This window comes from Capsicum annuum, chromosome 8 (genome assembly GCF_002878395.1).
Source record: "Capsicum annuum cultivar UCD-10X-F1 chromosome 8, UCD10Xv1.1, whole genome shotgun sequence".
NCBI classification, from domain to species: Eukaryota; Viridiplantae; Streptophyta; class Magnoliopsida; order Solanales; family Solanaceae; genus Capsicum; species Capsicum annuum.
The window spans coordinates 114,919,986-114,933,592 of record NC_061118.1 but is presented as its reverse complement, the minus strand read 5'-3'; the positions used below and the strand labels follow the sequence as shown (position 1 = coordinate 114,933,592).

The following is a 13,607-nucleotide window of genomic DNA, read 5'->3' as shown; positions in this document are numbered from 1 at the left end:
TGAAAATCATCTTTCAATAAGCTATCCCCCACACCATATATACCCCCAAAAATTAACTCTCCTCCCATTTCCAACCTTGAATGAGATATTTTTATTGGAATCATCTCATTCCTTCATTATATTCCTCCATAGACTACACCCAGAAGGCATAGTGATATCTCTAGTTCTCAGACTACACCCAGAAGGCATAGTGATATCTCTAGTTCTCCATCCCCCTTCCATTACCCATATTTATCAACTATCACCGCTCTCCAAACGACTTATACCTCCATCCCGAAAGCCAAAGCCATTTGCCCAACAAAGCTTTGCTAAAAATCGTCAATCCCTGATTCCTAGACCTCCCCATTTTTTAGGAGTTGTGACATTCTTACAATGCACCAAGTGAAATTTCTTTGCTCCATCCGCCCCATCCCAAAGAAAATTCCTCTACAACCTCTCCAACTTTCTTGTGACTAAAGTTGGAGCTTGAAACAAAGACATGAAATAGGTGGGTATAATCGATAAAATGCTCTTAATAAGCACCGCTTTTCCTCCTTTAGACAAGTATCTTTTGGCCACCATGCTAATCTCTTTTCAACCCTCTGAAGAACCGGATTCCATACCAAAACATCCTTTTTTCGAGCCCCTAACAATAATCCAAGATAGGTAGTCAAAAAAGTCCCCCCCCCCCCCCCGCAGTTCAAAACCTAAGCGAGCATCGCAATGACAGCCACCTCCCGGACGGGAAAAATCTCACACTTAGGTTAATTTTAAGGCCTGGCGCCACCTGAAACCAAGTAAGCACTTGGCCTAAATGATCTAGTTAGTTTGTATTAGCGTCACAACAAACCAAAGTATCAGCTGCAAACAATAAATGGAAAACCGATACTGTCCCAACACTCCACATTAAATCTCTTTACAAAAACCTCCTGTGACAGCTTTGTCCATCATCCTACTAAGAACTTCCATAACTAGGATGAATAGGCTTGAAGATAAAGGATCCCCTTCTCTCATTCCCCTAGAACTCCAAAAAAAACCGCATGGATTGGCGTTCACTAAAACTGAATATCTGACAAAAGAAAAGAAGAATCTGATCCATTTTCTCCATCTTTTCTCAAATCCCCTCTGAGCCGTGATGAAATCTAGGAAACTCCAGCTCACATGATTGTAGGCCTTCTCAAGAACAAGCTTGCACAACACATTTGGCACTCTTTGCTTTCTCCTCGAATCTACCGCTTCATTTGCCACCAAAGTTGCATCCAAAATATGTTTGCCCTCCACAAAAGCATTTTGTGAAGTAGATACAATCTTATCCAGGACCTTCTTAAGTCTTATGGAAAGCACCTTAAAGATGATTTCATAAATGCTTCTTTAAGTCATCTTCAAGCCTTTAGAAAGAACTCCTATATTTGCCCTTGCACAGGCGACACACAACTTTCATTGAAACCAGAAACTTCATGGTGCACCAAAAGCTAACTAAGAATAATAGGTTATTCCTTTTATATATGAAGTCACCTTCAGTTTTTTAAAAAGAACTCCAATATTTGTCCTTACACAAGATCCACCTGATGACTAGGGAGCAATCCACCTCAATCCACTTGATGACCAAGGGGGCGCAAACATATGTCTTGTGTCTTCCCTACCTTCTCCTAAAGGTTCAAATATGTAGCATATCAAACTAAAAGTGACATCATCCTCTGTATCCGAACCAATTCAAGGCAACCACCACATCGAGTGGTCACCTGATAATGTAATAAGAGGTGATACACAATCAGAGATGAATCCAGGGTTTTGACATTCCCGGAGCCACACTATTTGTCGACTTGACCTATTTTGAGCTTCAGTCCAGATAATCCGTCCTTTTGGTTTATATAGACAAGCTGATCAAGCAAAGTTATTCAATGATTACGACAATTTTAAGCGAATCACAAAAATTCAATAATACTACTAGGATCACTAAAAATATATTATATATTCATAATTATTCTCGGTGAATTTTCATATTCTAGAGCTATCAACTCAAGGATGGATTTGTAGAACTGAAACTCACTATAAATACATATTTAGATACTCAAGACAAAAGCTTAATAAACTCAACGAACTTTAAAAACATAAGAAAGAATTAGTGAATTGTTTTAAATAAATATCAATAGGAGCTCATATCGAAAAAAGACTCGAATAACAAATAAAGAAAAAGAAAGAAAGAGAAAAAAGGATAGCTAATCTATAAGCCTATTAAATGGAGAAGACAAAATTAGCCCTCTTAAATGTTGCAAGCTTGGTTCGATCTCTCAACCTGTGGGCCAAAACATCAACACTCAACTGGCACTAGACATCCACTTGTTACTACGGGTGACACTTTATAGGTTTATCATATTACGTACGTATATACATATATATATACGGTTTTGAACGAGGTGTGCAGGTGTCGTGGCACCCCCTCCCTCCTTAATAGACTGGCCTCTGTCCACAGTTTGCGGGAATTTCTGCACGTAAATCACTAGCTAACATATGTATGATCGTCTTCCTCACGTATCTGTTAGTCAAACCAGCCTCACTGCAGTCAACCAAGCAAATAAGATACCTTTCTAGGAATCCCCCTATCCCATATTCGATCCCCTTTACCTTAACTCAAAAAGAAGACACCTTTCTAGGCACCTAGGATCCACACCAATACAAGCAGGAACCACATGATCACCTCCCTCACCAAACGTTTCTGGTAATTAGGAAAAAATTACACATGCAATAAGAGTTTAAGTCCTAGGGATTAAAGCCTTTAGGGTGTTCATTAGCACTCCAGGGGGATTGAATTTGGAGATCTGGTAAAAAAGATCACGCGTTGTGGGAAAAGATCACTATAGACAAGTATGGAGTTCAAACATCAGTTGAGGGCCAGTCAGATTACTTTGTCGTTTTTGATAGCCCTCTTAGATTGTATAATAGAAGTGCAGGGAAAAAAATTCAGGAATGTAAGATGTAATGCTGAGAAGGATACTAGAATCTATCTAGGAAAAATTGAGACTTAAAGCAAGTGATAGTGCTATAATCAATTTTTGAAAATAGAGCCTTCTGTAAAGCTTCATTTTCAAGTTATTCGTTATGTCTAGAGAGAGATGCTCCTACATCTCTCTAGAATCTGGGAAGGAGTGCATGTCGTAAAAGAGAGCTTTAGCTTGGCCTACTTTAGATCTAGGAGGACGATGCAAGAGTAAGGACTCATTGAAAGAGCCCAGTTTCTCTCTATCCGAGGAAAACAGCATGAAAAGAAAAGGTTTCTTGAAATCATGTCTGGTTGGATCTTTTGTGAAGTGGGTGGGTTCTCCGAAGGCTGTTAGAAACTAGGCTGCCGAGAAGAAGGGAGTAGCAAGAGGTTTGAAGATTACGCAAACTGAACGACACTCAATTCTTGTTCCGCTTTGTGAATGAGGAGCAAGCCTTGAAGATTCTCAAGGGAGGTAGCAGACGATTGGACAGTAACTTTCTAAAACTGGATAGGCGGATGGAGGATAAAGGCTGCTTGGACCCGAGTTTTTCCAGCGACACTGCTATGGTCAAGATGGTGGGTCTTCCAGTTTATCTTTGGTGCATCGATCTTTTTCAAAAGGTCGGGAGCCTTTACGAGGGATTCGTGAATGTAATCTGTAGCTTGCACGACATGTCCAAGGTGAGAATCTTGGTGAGAAAAGGGGAAGACGCGCATGTTTCAATAGTGGTGGATAATGATGAACCAGAGTGTAGAATCTGGCAAAGTAGACAGCAAGTAGCAAGCAAGAGTTTCTCAGCCCCCTAACCTATCTCTTTTTTTGAGAATACTTCAAGACCTGTGCAGCTATCTGTGAAGGCGGAGGAAGACGCAAGTGTTGCAAGGAGGAGAGGAACTGGTGGAGGTGAAAGGCACAGCGAAAATCCATGGGTGCCACAAGCCCTGAGAAAGCTGGAATCTGTGGAGAGCAAGAAGAACAAGGTCCGTAAATTTGAATTTGGAAAAGGGAGGAAAAACCCTAATTCAGGGAAAAAACCTCACTGCCCCTGGGTTAGCAAACTGGGTTGGAAGAAAAGATTGGGCCGGTTCAACAATTATCGGCTGGGAATTCATGAACCAACCGGCTCTAGCTCACGGACGGGACTTGACATCCTGAACCCTACTGTTCCGGCGCCGGAAATTGACCAAAATTTGCAGAGATCTCAAAATTGCGGCCCAAGATTGAATGGCGAATCTATTTCAGAGGAGGGTACCTCGAGTATTGCAGCGGGAGGCCAGCAGCACATAAGATCTAGAGATCTTGCAGCGGCAGTCGACCGAAATCACTGTTTCAGCGACCTAGTTTATGCAATACCTCGGGCTGAAGGCGAATCAGGTTGACATTTCTTGAGTGTTACCACTCTAGGATGTTGGACGCCCAGAAGGCTAGTGACCTAAGGGTTGGTCCTCCTGTGGCGACCTCGCCAGAAACTAGTTCGGGGCAGGCCGGAAATGCTCAGATGTAACCAGTTTTGACTGGTTCCAACTCTACTTTTGGATCTGACAAGGGACAAGGTGCTGCTGGAAATGCTTTGGTTAACCAACAATCTTTTTTAGGCACTAATTATGGATGTTATGAGGTTTGAGGAGCTGATGTGGTGCTGTTAGCATGTGTTGAGAAAGGTAGAAGCGTGATTATTTGGGAGGGAGAGAAATACTTGAAGTTCGGGGAATTTTTGGGAGTGGTTTTGAAGGAAAGGAGGAAAGGGTGTTAGAACTACTTCGAGACATTGAAAAAGAGGCAAAAGGGGTTAAAGGAAGTTAGATAACTTGAGGGCGGATAAGGATAGGAGTTTGGGAAAGGATAAAAAGGGAGCTAGTAACTTGTTGGTGTACCATAGGAGAGGTAGTATGAGGAGCAAGAATGGGGGGAAGGGAGATAGGAGGGCCGGGGGTGAGAGTAAAGATGTTGATTATGGAAGTTAAATTATTTCTTGGAATGTGAGAGGAATGAATGACCCTAATAAGAGGGCCATTGTCAAAACGGGAGTTAGGGAATGGGATGCGGATTTATTCTGCCTTCAAGAGACTAAAATGGAGCCGATGACAGATGCAGTGGCCCGGTAGGGTAGGGAAGTAAGGAAAGTTTTTGGGAAGAGATGTCCACTATTATGGCAGGAAGGGAGGCCCCTTGGGTGTTAGGAGGGGATTTTAACACTACAAGATTTCCAGAGGCAAAGGGTGGATTCCAGTGTGATATCCAGGGCGATGGAGCAATTCACAGAGTTTATTGATGATAAAGGTCTTATTGTTCGTACTTTGACAGGCAGCAGGTGATTCTGCATCAAAGTCTAGACTTGATAGATTCCCAGTGTCCACCGATTGGGAAGAGTTGGTCCCAGATATGTTGCAAGTTCCTTTACCTAGACTGATATCAGATCATACGCCTATTTTACTAGATGGAAGAAGAAGGAGTTTGCGCATTCCATTCAGCTTTGAGAACATGCAGTTTAGAGCACCAAATTTTGTGGATAAAGTGAGTGGTGGAATAGGTATGAAGTTTCTGGCACACCTTCTTTCCGACTTGCTAGCAAGTTGAAAATGTTGAAGGGAGATATAAGGAGGTGGAACAAGGGGGTGTTTGGGAGGGTTGAAGTTAAGATAAGGGAGTTAATAAATGAGGTGGGCGAAATAGAGCATGCAGAAGGGTTGAGGGAGTTAGAAGAAAGGGAGAGAATTAGGAAAGAGGAGGCGAAGACTGAGATTGCCACTCCAACGGTCGCTCAAGAAACAAGTTAAGAGATAAAAATCGATGGTGTTGTGGCTTAAAAAGGGGGATTCAAATACAAAACAAAATTGTTTCATAGAGTGGCGGCAACAAATAGGAAGAGAGATTTCATAGAGTTTGTAAATGTGAACGGAGTGGTTTTTAAGGGGGTGGAAAGGTGAAGGGTGCCATTGTGGGGTTCTATGAACTCTTTTAAGGAAGAAGTCATGCAGAGACCAAATCTGGGTGGGCTAGCTTTTAGTCAAATAGGGGAGGGAATGGGGCAGTGGCTGGAAAGGGCTACAAGGGAAGATGAGGTGTGGGAAGCGATGCAGGGTTGTGCAGGGAATAAGGCTTCAGGACCGGATGAATTCACTTTAGCTTTTTTTCCAACAGTGTTGGGGGATAGTCAAAGGTGAGGTGTTGGAGACCATAGTGGAATACCAAGAAAGTGGAGAGTTTTGAGAAAAGTTTGAATGCTTCTTTCATCACCATTGTGCCAAAGAATGAAGGGGCGACGAGTATAAGGGATTAGAGACCTATTAGTCTAGTAGGAAGCATCTATAAGATCATATCTAAGGTGAATTCTAACGGACTTAAGAAGGTCTAGGACAAGACAGTGTCCTATCTCAAAATGCTTTTGAGGGAAGACAGATACTAGATGCAGCGTTGGTAGGAAATGAGGTGGTTGATTCCAGGAAGAAGAAAGGTGAACCAGGAATTTTATGTAAGCTGGATCTTGAGAAAGCGTATGATCATATGTTAATTGGGATTTCTTGGACTACATTTTGATGAACATGGGCTTTCGAGATAAATGGAGGAGATTGATCAAGTTATCTATTTCTTCTGCCAGATTCTCTTGATTGGTAAACGAAAGCCTCTGTGGTTTCTTTGGGAGTTTGAGAGACTTGAGACAAAGGGATCCTTTATCTCCAATGCTTTTCATTTTGGTAATGGAAGCTTTGAACAAGATGATGGACAGAGCAGTCGGTGGAGGTGGTCTTTTGAAGGGCTTTGATACTTCATTTAGAGGTTATTTAAAGGGCAGAGTAACGTGACAGTTACACATCAGTTGTTTGCAGATGATACTTTGGTCTTTTGTGATGCGAATGTGGGCCAATTAGATGTTTTGAGAAAGATCCTCATATGGTTTCAGGTTGTGTTGGGCTTAAAGATCAACCTTAGTAAATGACAAGTCACACCTGTGAGAGTAGTTAATAATATTGTGGAAAGTGCGCATGTCTTGAATTGCAAGGTGGTAGTCTACTATATATCTTGAATTGCAAGATATACTATATATCTGGGACTACCTTTGGGAGCTTCTAGCAAAGATCTCGCAGTGTGTAATCCAATGATTGAGATAGTCGAGAAATGACTAGCAGAATGGCAAAAAGGGTATCTGTCGAATAGGGAAAAGGAAGTTTTGATCAAGAGCACTCTTTCTAGAATGCCTACATATTTCATGTAACTTGTGCAGGCCCCTAGCAAGGTGATTGAAAGATTGGAAAGACTTCAATAAAGCTTCATTGGGAAAATGAATGATGGACGTACAAGCTTTATGGAGGGGGTGATAGGTGATAAATATAGGATTAAGGATGGGGATTGAAAAACTAAAGATATTGTTATCATTCGGATATGGTTTATGGAGAAATATTATGAAGGGGTGGGATTATTTTGTGGAAAATATCTCATTCAAGGTCGGAGATGGGAGGAGAGTAAATTTTTTGGGGCATAAATGGTGTGGGAATATAATTTTGAAAGATCAATTCCATAGTTTGTATGGGATATCTTGTCAAGTGTCAACAAGACTTGACAATTCAACAAATTAGGAGGCTACAAGGTGGAGACTTTTTGGGATTTGAGATATAAAAGAGATTTTCAGGACTAGGAAGAGGGTGAGTTTCAAAGATTGATAGACTTACTCCATAGGCAAATCAATCTGGTGGATAATCCTGATGTGTGGTTGTGGCATCTTGGAAGTCATGGCCTTTGAAGTCTTTCTATGAGAAAATTTTGGTTAGAGAAGAGGTTGAGTTCCCATGTAATGTTATATGGACTCTTCCCAAATAAGGTATGCTTTTTTACTTGGCTAGCCACTAGAGGGGTGATTTTGACAGCGGAAAATCATAGAAAACAAAAGGTTGTCTAAGTTAGTTGGTGCTTTATGTGCAAGGAGACGGGCGAGGATGTGAATTACCTCCTCCCACATTGCAGGCTTACCATGAGATTATGGTGGGATATGTTTAGGTGGTTTCACACTTCTTTTGTAATGCCAAGAACTGTGAAAGATTTGATGCTTATTTGGAAGAATAGGAGAGAAAGGAGAAGACGATGGGCCTGGAACAAGGATCCAATTGCATTAATGTGGGTAGTTTGGGAAGAGAGAAATAAAAAAGCTTTTGAAAGCGTAGAGTCGAGTTTCTTGCAGTTGAGGACTAGCCTCCGCTCCCTTATTTTCTTTTGGTGTAAATAAAAAGCTCCTTTGCTTAGGGGATCAGAAGGAGTTTGTGGAGAATCATATTGAGCATAGAGCGTTGCCCTTTGGTAGTCATGTGGGTCATTTGGAGAGAGGGGAATGGGAGGGCTTTAGAAGGAGTAGAACTTGATTTCGCAAAATTAAAAAGTAATGTTTTGTATCTAGTTTACTTTTAGTGTACTTGTGAGGTCCCATTTGGTCCCATTTGTATAGAGGAATGAAACTCTTTTGTTGAGAATCGTATTTTGTTGTAGGTTCTCTCCTTTTGATATATGTATACGGGGTTCCCCCAAAATGTTAATAAACTTATTTACCTTGTCAAAAAATAAATAAATAAAGCTTCATTTTCAATATTTCTGGCCAACAGACAGCACTATTACTCAGCTAATTATGAGTTGTAATTTCATAATTGGTGATATGTTGTCCTTTTCTTGGTAACTCTTATTTTATAAGGTAAATAATTTTAACAACAATTGCGGAATACCACATACAAGCCGTATACTAAAAAAAAGAAAACCTACAACAAAATATGGTTCTCAACAAAAAAGATTCAATCCTCTATAAAAATAGAGGGTTTTTTTTTTACTTGCACCAGGTGTCCGAGACTCTTCGAGCCCCGACTAATCCCGAGGGTGCACAGGCCCTCGGCAAGGAGTTTCCCGCAAGTGCACCACGGGTAATTCAAGGTTTTACCCCGTCCGATGGCTCTCAGAAATTGTTTGCACCAAATAGGTATCGAACTTGAGACCTTGAAAGGGAGCACCCCAAAGCTCAAGCCAATGACTCTTCTATAAAAGTAGAGGCTTAGTAAGTAGACCAAACGGAACTTAGAAACAAAACACCACTTTGCAACTTTACAAACTCATACTCCACTCCTGCAAATGCCCTCATATTTCTGTCTTTCCAAATGACCCAAAGGATTTCTCTTCCTCCTTCTATGAGTCCAACTTCTCTTCCCCCTCCTATGAGTCCAACTTTGCAAAACCTCCTTCATTGTGCCCGGCATCACCCACTGCATCTGAAACAAATTTAGGGTCACCCTGCATAACCGATTGACGACCCTACAATGTAACAAAAGATGATCAACATTCTCGACTGCACTCTTACACCAAAAGCATCAACTGACATAAGTGATCCTCCTTTTCTTCAAGTTTTTTGTTGTTAAAACCAGTCTTGCCACCAACTAAACAGAGAAGCATATCTTCCTCAATGCTCTAGGAACCCAAATAGAGTCATGAAGGAAGATACATGCATCTCTCACTAGTAACTTCTTATAATAAGAGCTAACAGTGAATAAGTCATCACCACTCTCCCCCTCCCTCTACCTCCATACATCCAATAAGTTGTTAGGAATTCCTAGCCCATACAAAAGCTCAATCAAAATGTGAAATCTCTCATCACCCAATCCTAAAGGTTCCTTCTAAATCTTATGTTCCAATAGATAACCCCTTCAAGACATCTGTGAATTGTTGCACCATTATCTCTCTTTAACAGGAAACACGGCAGATGTTCGGGAAGGCTGCCCTTAACTCATACTCCGGACACCACTTATGAACCCAAAAACTAATCTTACTACCATCCCCAACATATACTTTCATTACTTCTTTTTCTAGATTGTTTTTGTCTTGAGTCGGGGTCTATCAGAAACAGTCTCTCTACCTCACCTTCGAGGTAGAGGTGAAGTCTGCGTACACTCTGTCCCCCTTAGACCTCACTTTGTGGGACTACATTGGGTATGCTGTTGTCGTTGTCGTTGTCGTTGTTACCATCTCCAACCTTAAAAATCCTTTTTTTTGTAACTCTTACTATTGGTGAGATTAATTATCTTTCTAAGACATCACAAGGCGTCTAATTACTCCCTTCAGCCCAATGAACAAGCATTAAGAGTAAAAAAATTTAAAAATTATTGCAGTTAACCTTGTGATGTTAAAAATATTGACTTCAAGTGGAAAAAAGGTCAAACTGGTAGTTGATAAAATGCCAACTCAAATTTTAAACAACACAAATTAGTAGTTAAGAGTAAAAAATTTAAATTCATTAAAGGAAAGATGTCAAATTTTTTCGGACAAACGAAAATAGGTACAAGGTCAACCTTTGTAGGAAAAGAGCAATTGGAGTGATGCTTAACTTTGTGGTATTTAATTACCTCTTAAAGAGGATTTGAACATAACCAAGCATTTAGTAGACCTAATTAGAGCGATGAAGGGGGGGAAAATAACAACCCAAAGATTCTTGTTTCACGACAAGGTGTTTGGGCCCGCTTTCATGCACATTGACTAACCGACTGGTTATATACTATCTCCCACAAGAAAAGGTATAGGGAAACTATTTTCACCAAAGTTTAGATAGAAAAGAAAAGGATACCTATAATTTTTTGTACAACTATAGCAACAACATATTGAGTGTAGTCCCAATGTGGGGCCTTGGGAGACCAACAACAACACGTATTATTTTTTGTCTTTGCTAAAATTTGAACAGCAGTTTCCCATGGTCAAATCCTGCTTCATTAACCACTATGCAACTCCTTTAGATGCACCCAAGCAAAGATTTAAAAGAAAGCACATTATTAAGAAACCATTAAGCAAACAGCATCAAAGTAATCAAATAATCTCAGATATTGTGGGCTGCAAAAAGTTTATTTGTGAGAATGCCATGAAAAAATAACATTCAGCAGCAAGCATACTTTTGGCAAGAATTATCATCACCACCTGTATCATCTTAACAAGAGGTGTACAACGAGATGAAACTGCTTCCCCATAAACAGACAAGAATTTGTCTCGCATGTCACGCCAGGCATCTCCATAGTCATCCTTCCCAGGTAACACCCTCCTGAGTAGATCTTTTGAGACCACGCTAGATAAAAACAGAATCAAGATTATAATAATGAAACAGAGGCAAGAATGGCAAACGAAATAAATTGAACACCAAGTAACAAGCACGTCAAACACTAACCATACAGTTATATTGAAAAGGTGGTTAAAAAATACTTTTTCCAATGTCCTCCATCTTCATGATGGCAGAAACATGATATACATATTTTTTGTTTCTTCTAGTACATTAAGAGAAAGTTGACCATAAATTAGAAAATCAACATGTTGATTGGCATTAGCTGAGGACAGAACTAATAATATTTGAGGAAAAACATATGGTCATGTTCATTCAAATCTGTACTGCCTATTCAGTCCTGAAGTTCAGTGGCATGGAAGAAAACACTACAAAGAACAGTAGTTCTAATAAAAATGGAAATCTTCATATCAGAAATGTGCTTTATCCAAAAGCAGTCTTTATTAAGCATTTGTAGCAATGAAGTAAATTTTGAATCAAACTAATACGTTGATGTGCTACTGTCTCTTAATAAGGTAACTAGCTTATCTAGGTTCACCTTTGTAAGTATGAATCCCTTCTTCTCATTTTAATTGACCTGCTTTCTACTTTAGACCAATCCAAAAATACCTTTTTTCTTCGAAATGGAAACTTGTGTTCTCCTGAACAATGTAGATTAATATAAAGAATACAACTTCCTGATAATTTCAAACTTAATGTGACTATCTTCTTTTTTCATAACAATGTTGTCCGGCCCAGCCCGTACACATCTTGACTATTTCACCAACTAAGCCTTAGGCAGACCAACTAAAGCTTAGGCAGATCACATATGAGAAGAAATCCCCCAGCGTTTGTCACGCGTTTGTCACTTCCGTAGGATTCTGAACCCTGTTTGCGTCTCACTTTTGAACGTCTTTTTTTTAAAAAAAAATGTAAGGGTTAACTGCTAGTATTATTTTGAACTCTTATCTATCAAACTCAAAAACAGTAATCCGTTCAACCAATTTACTCCTAGATCTTAGTGAAAGTCATCCACGATCAATCAAAATGGATCCAAGATAGTAACAACTTCCAACAAACCATTTTAATTTGCTTCACTTTCATGCAAAGTAACTTCTAACACTCAACTAGGCATTTCATATTTCAGCAATCATAGAATAATGAACTTACAAACCTCAAGTACTAGTCACACAATTTACTTACTAGGTAATAATGATATTGAACAAACTTAACTAATTAAAGCATAAATCTTGTCAAATAACAATCTAATAAAACCATGACTCTGCATACCGATATTCCTCCTCATTGACACCATAATTCAAATGTAGAAATCGAATATGTGAAACAGCTCCATCCACATCATTATTCATTAGACATTCTCCCATAGCATCCAAATGAGCAATTTGAATGCATTTTTGCAGCGATTTAAGCACCTTATCCTCAACCTCCTTATGCTTGACTGCCGTCCTGACTGTAATCGCCATATCTGAATCCTCATTCTCAATCCAACCAACTTGCTTCTCTATATTTAAAGACAGAACATCAAAAATCTCAGCATTTTCAAGAAATACTCTCCTCGAACACATTATTTCCCCTTCCTCCATTACAATATCTCCCCTTGAATTCCTCTCACTCTCCATAAAATCATCCATTTCAATTAAATCTGGCCTCAATCGCCTCAACCCCATGTCAGAAATCTTCACCAAAACCCTCGAACTTTCACTTAAACCCTTCAAATCCTCATTAACACCCGAAACCTCTCCATTTTCGACATCCAATTTCAAACCCTCAATCCTTTCCGAAACCCTTGAAATCACATTCTGTATGTACAAACAGAATTCAGCCCTTAATTTAAGTGCATCGGCATCAAAAGACCAAAGCTGGGAAGTAGGTTCATTAAAGTGGAGAAGTTCAAGGGTACATAGAAAAGTGAGAAGTTCAGGAGAAGGACAAGAGTGAGACCAAATAATGGAATCGAATCTTCCGCCATTCGCAACGATTGTTTGAAGAATTGATCGAGAAAGTTCAGGATTTCGAGCACGAAGACTCCGTAAAGTGGCTCGAAATGGTTCAAATTGAGCTAAGAAAAGATGGTTGGCGGTGACTTTACACAGCAGCTCTGTGTCTTTGTCTTCCATTGTTACTCGCTACTCGCTATGTAGGCGATTATTCATGTGAATTGAGATGAGATAGAGAAGAATGGGGTATTTGAGATGAGCTTTTTGTTGTGGAGATATATTTCATATAGATCGATTAAAACAGTTGAAAAAAACAGGGAAATGTTGACAAGAAAGCAAGAGGATTATACAGATTTCGACACGATGATCCAGCAATGGGGACAGTAGGATTTTGATAGGACACAACTACGTCATTTAAGCTTGTATTTGTGCTTGCCAATGTAGCTGTTAAAATGGGCTAGCACAACCAACTCAACCCTTTCCTAGTGGACGGAGAATCAAATGGTTTAAGATGGGCTAGTCTTTTTAATTAAAGGGTTGTTTAATTTGAAAATAAGTTATATTAGAATTAATTATGTTGGAATAAATTATATTGACCATTTACAGGATCTCTTAGGCTGGGGTATGCCACTCAGCCTACCA

At 39.8% G+C, this 13,607-nt stretch overlaps 1 protein-coding gene across 8 annotated transcripts in view; it reads right to left on the bottom strand.

Moving 5' to 3' along the window:
- LOC107839091 (protein DDB_G0276689) overlaps window positions 1–13,464 on the bottom strand; it is a 105,309-nt gene extending 91,845 nt beyond the window's left edge. For 7 of the 8 annotated variants that reach the window (XR_007044141.1, XR_007044142.1, XM_047395808.1 and 4 more), the window contains exons 1-2: window positions 12,298–13,464; window positions 10,893–11,037 (exon numbers count right to left, since the gene is read on the bottom strand). Coding sequence is in view for 5 of the 8 variants with exons in the window: in XM_047395808.1 (XP_047251764.1) it covers window positions 10,893–11,037; window positions 12,298–13,145 (993 nt within the window). In the remaining 3 variants the exon portion in view is untranslated. Of the gene's footprint in view, window positions 1–10,867; window positions 11,038–12,297 lie in introns of those variants that run through there. The other variant, XM_047395812.1, reaches the window with a different exon arrangement.
- Between the last annotated feature and the right edge of the window lie 143 nt (window positions 13,465–13,607).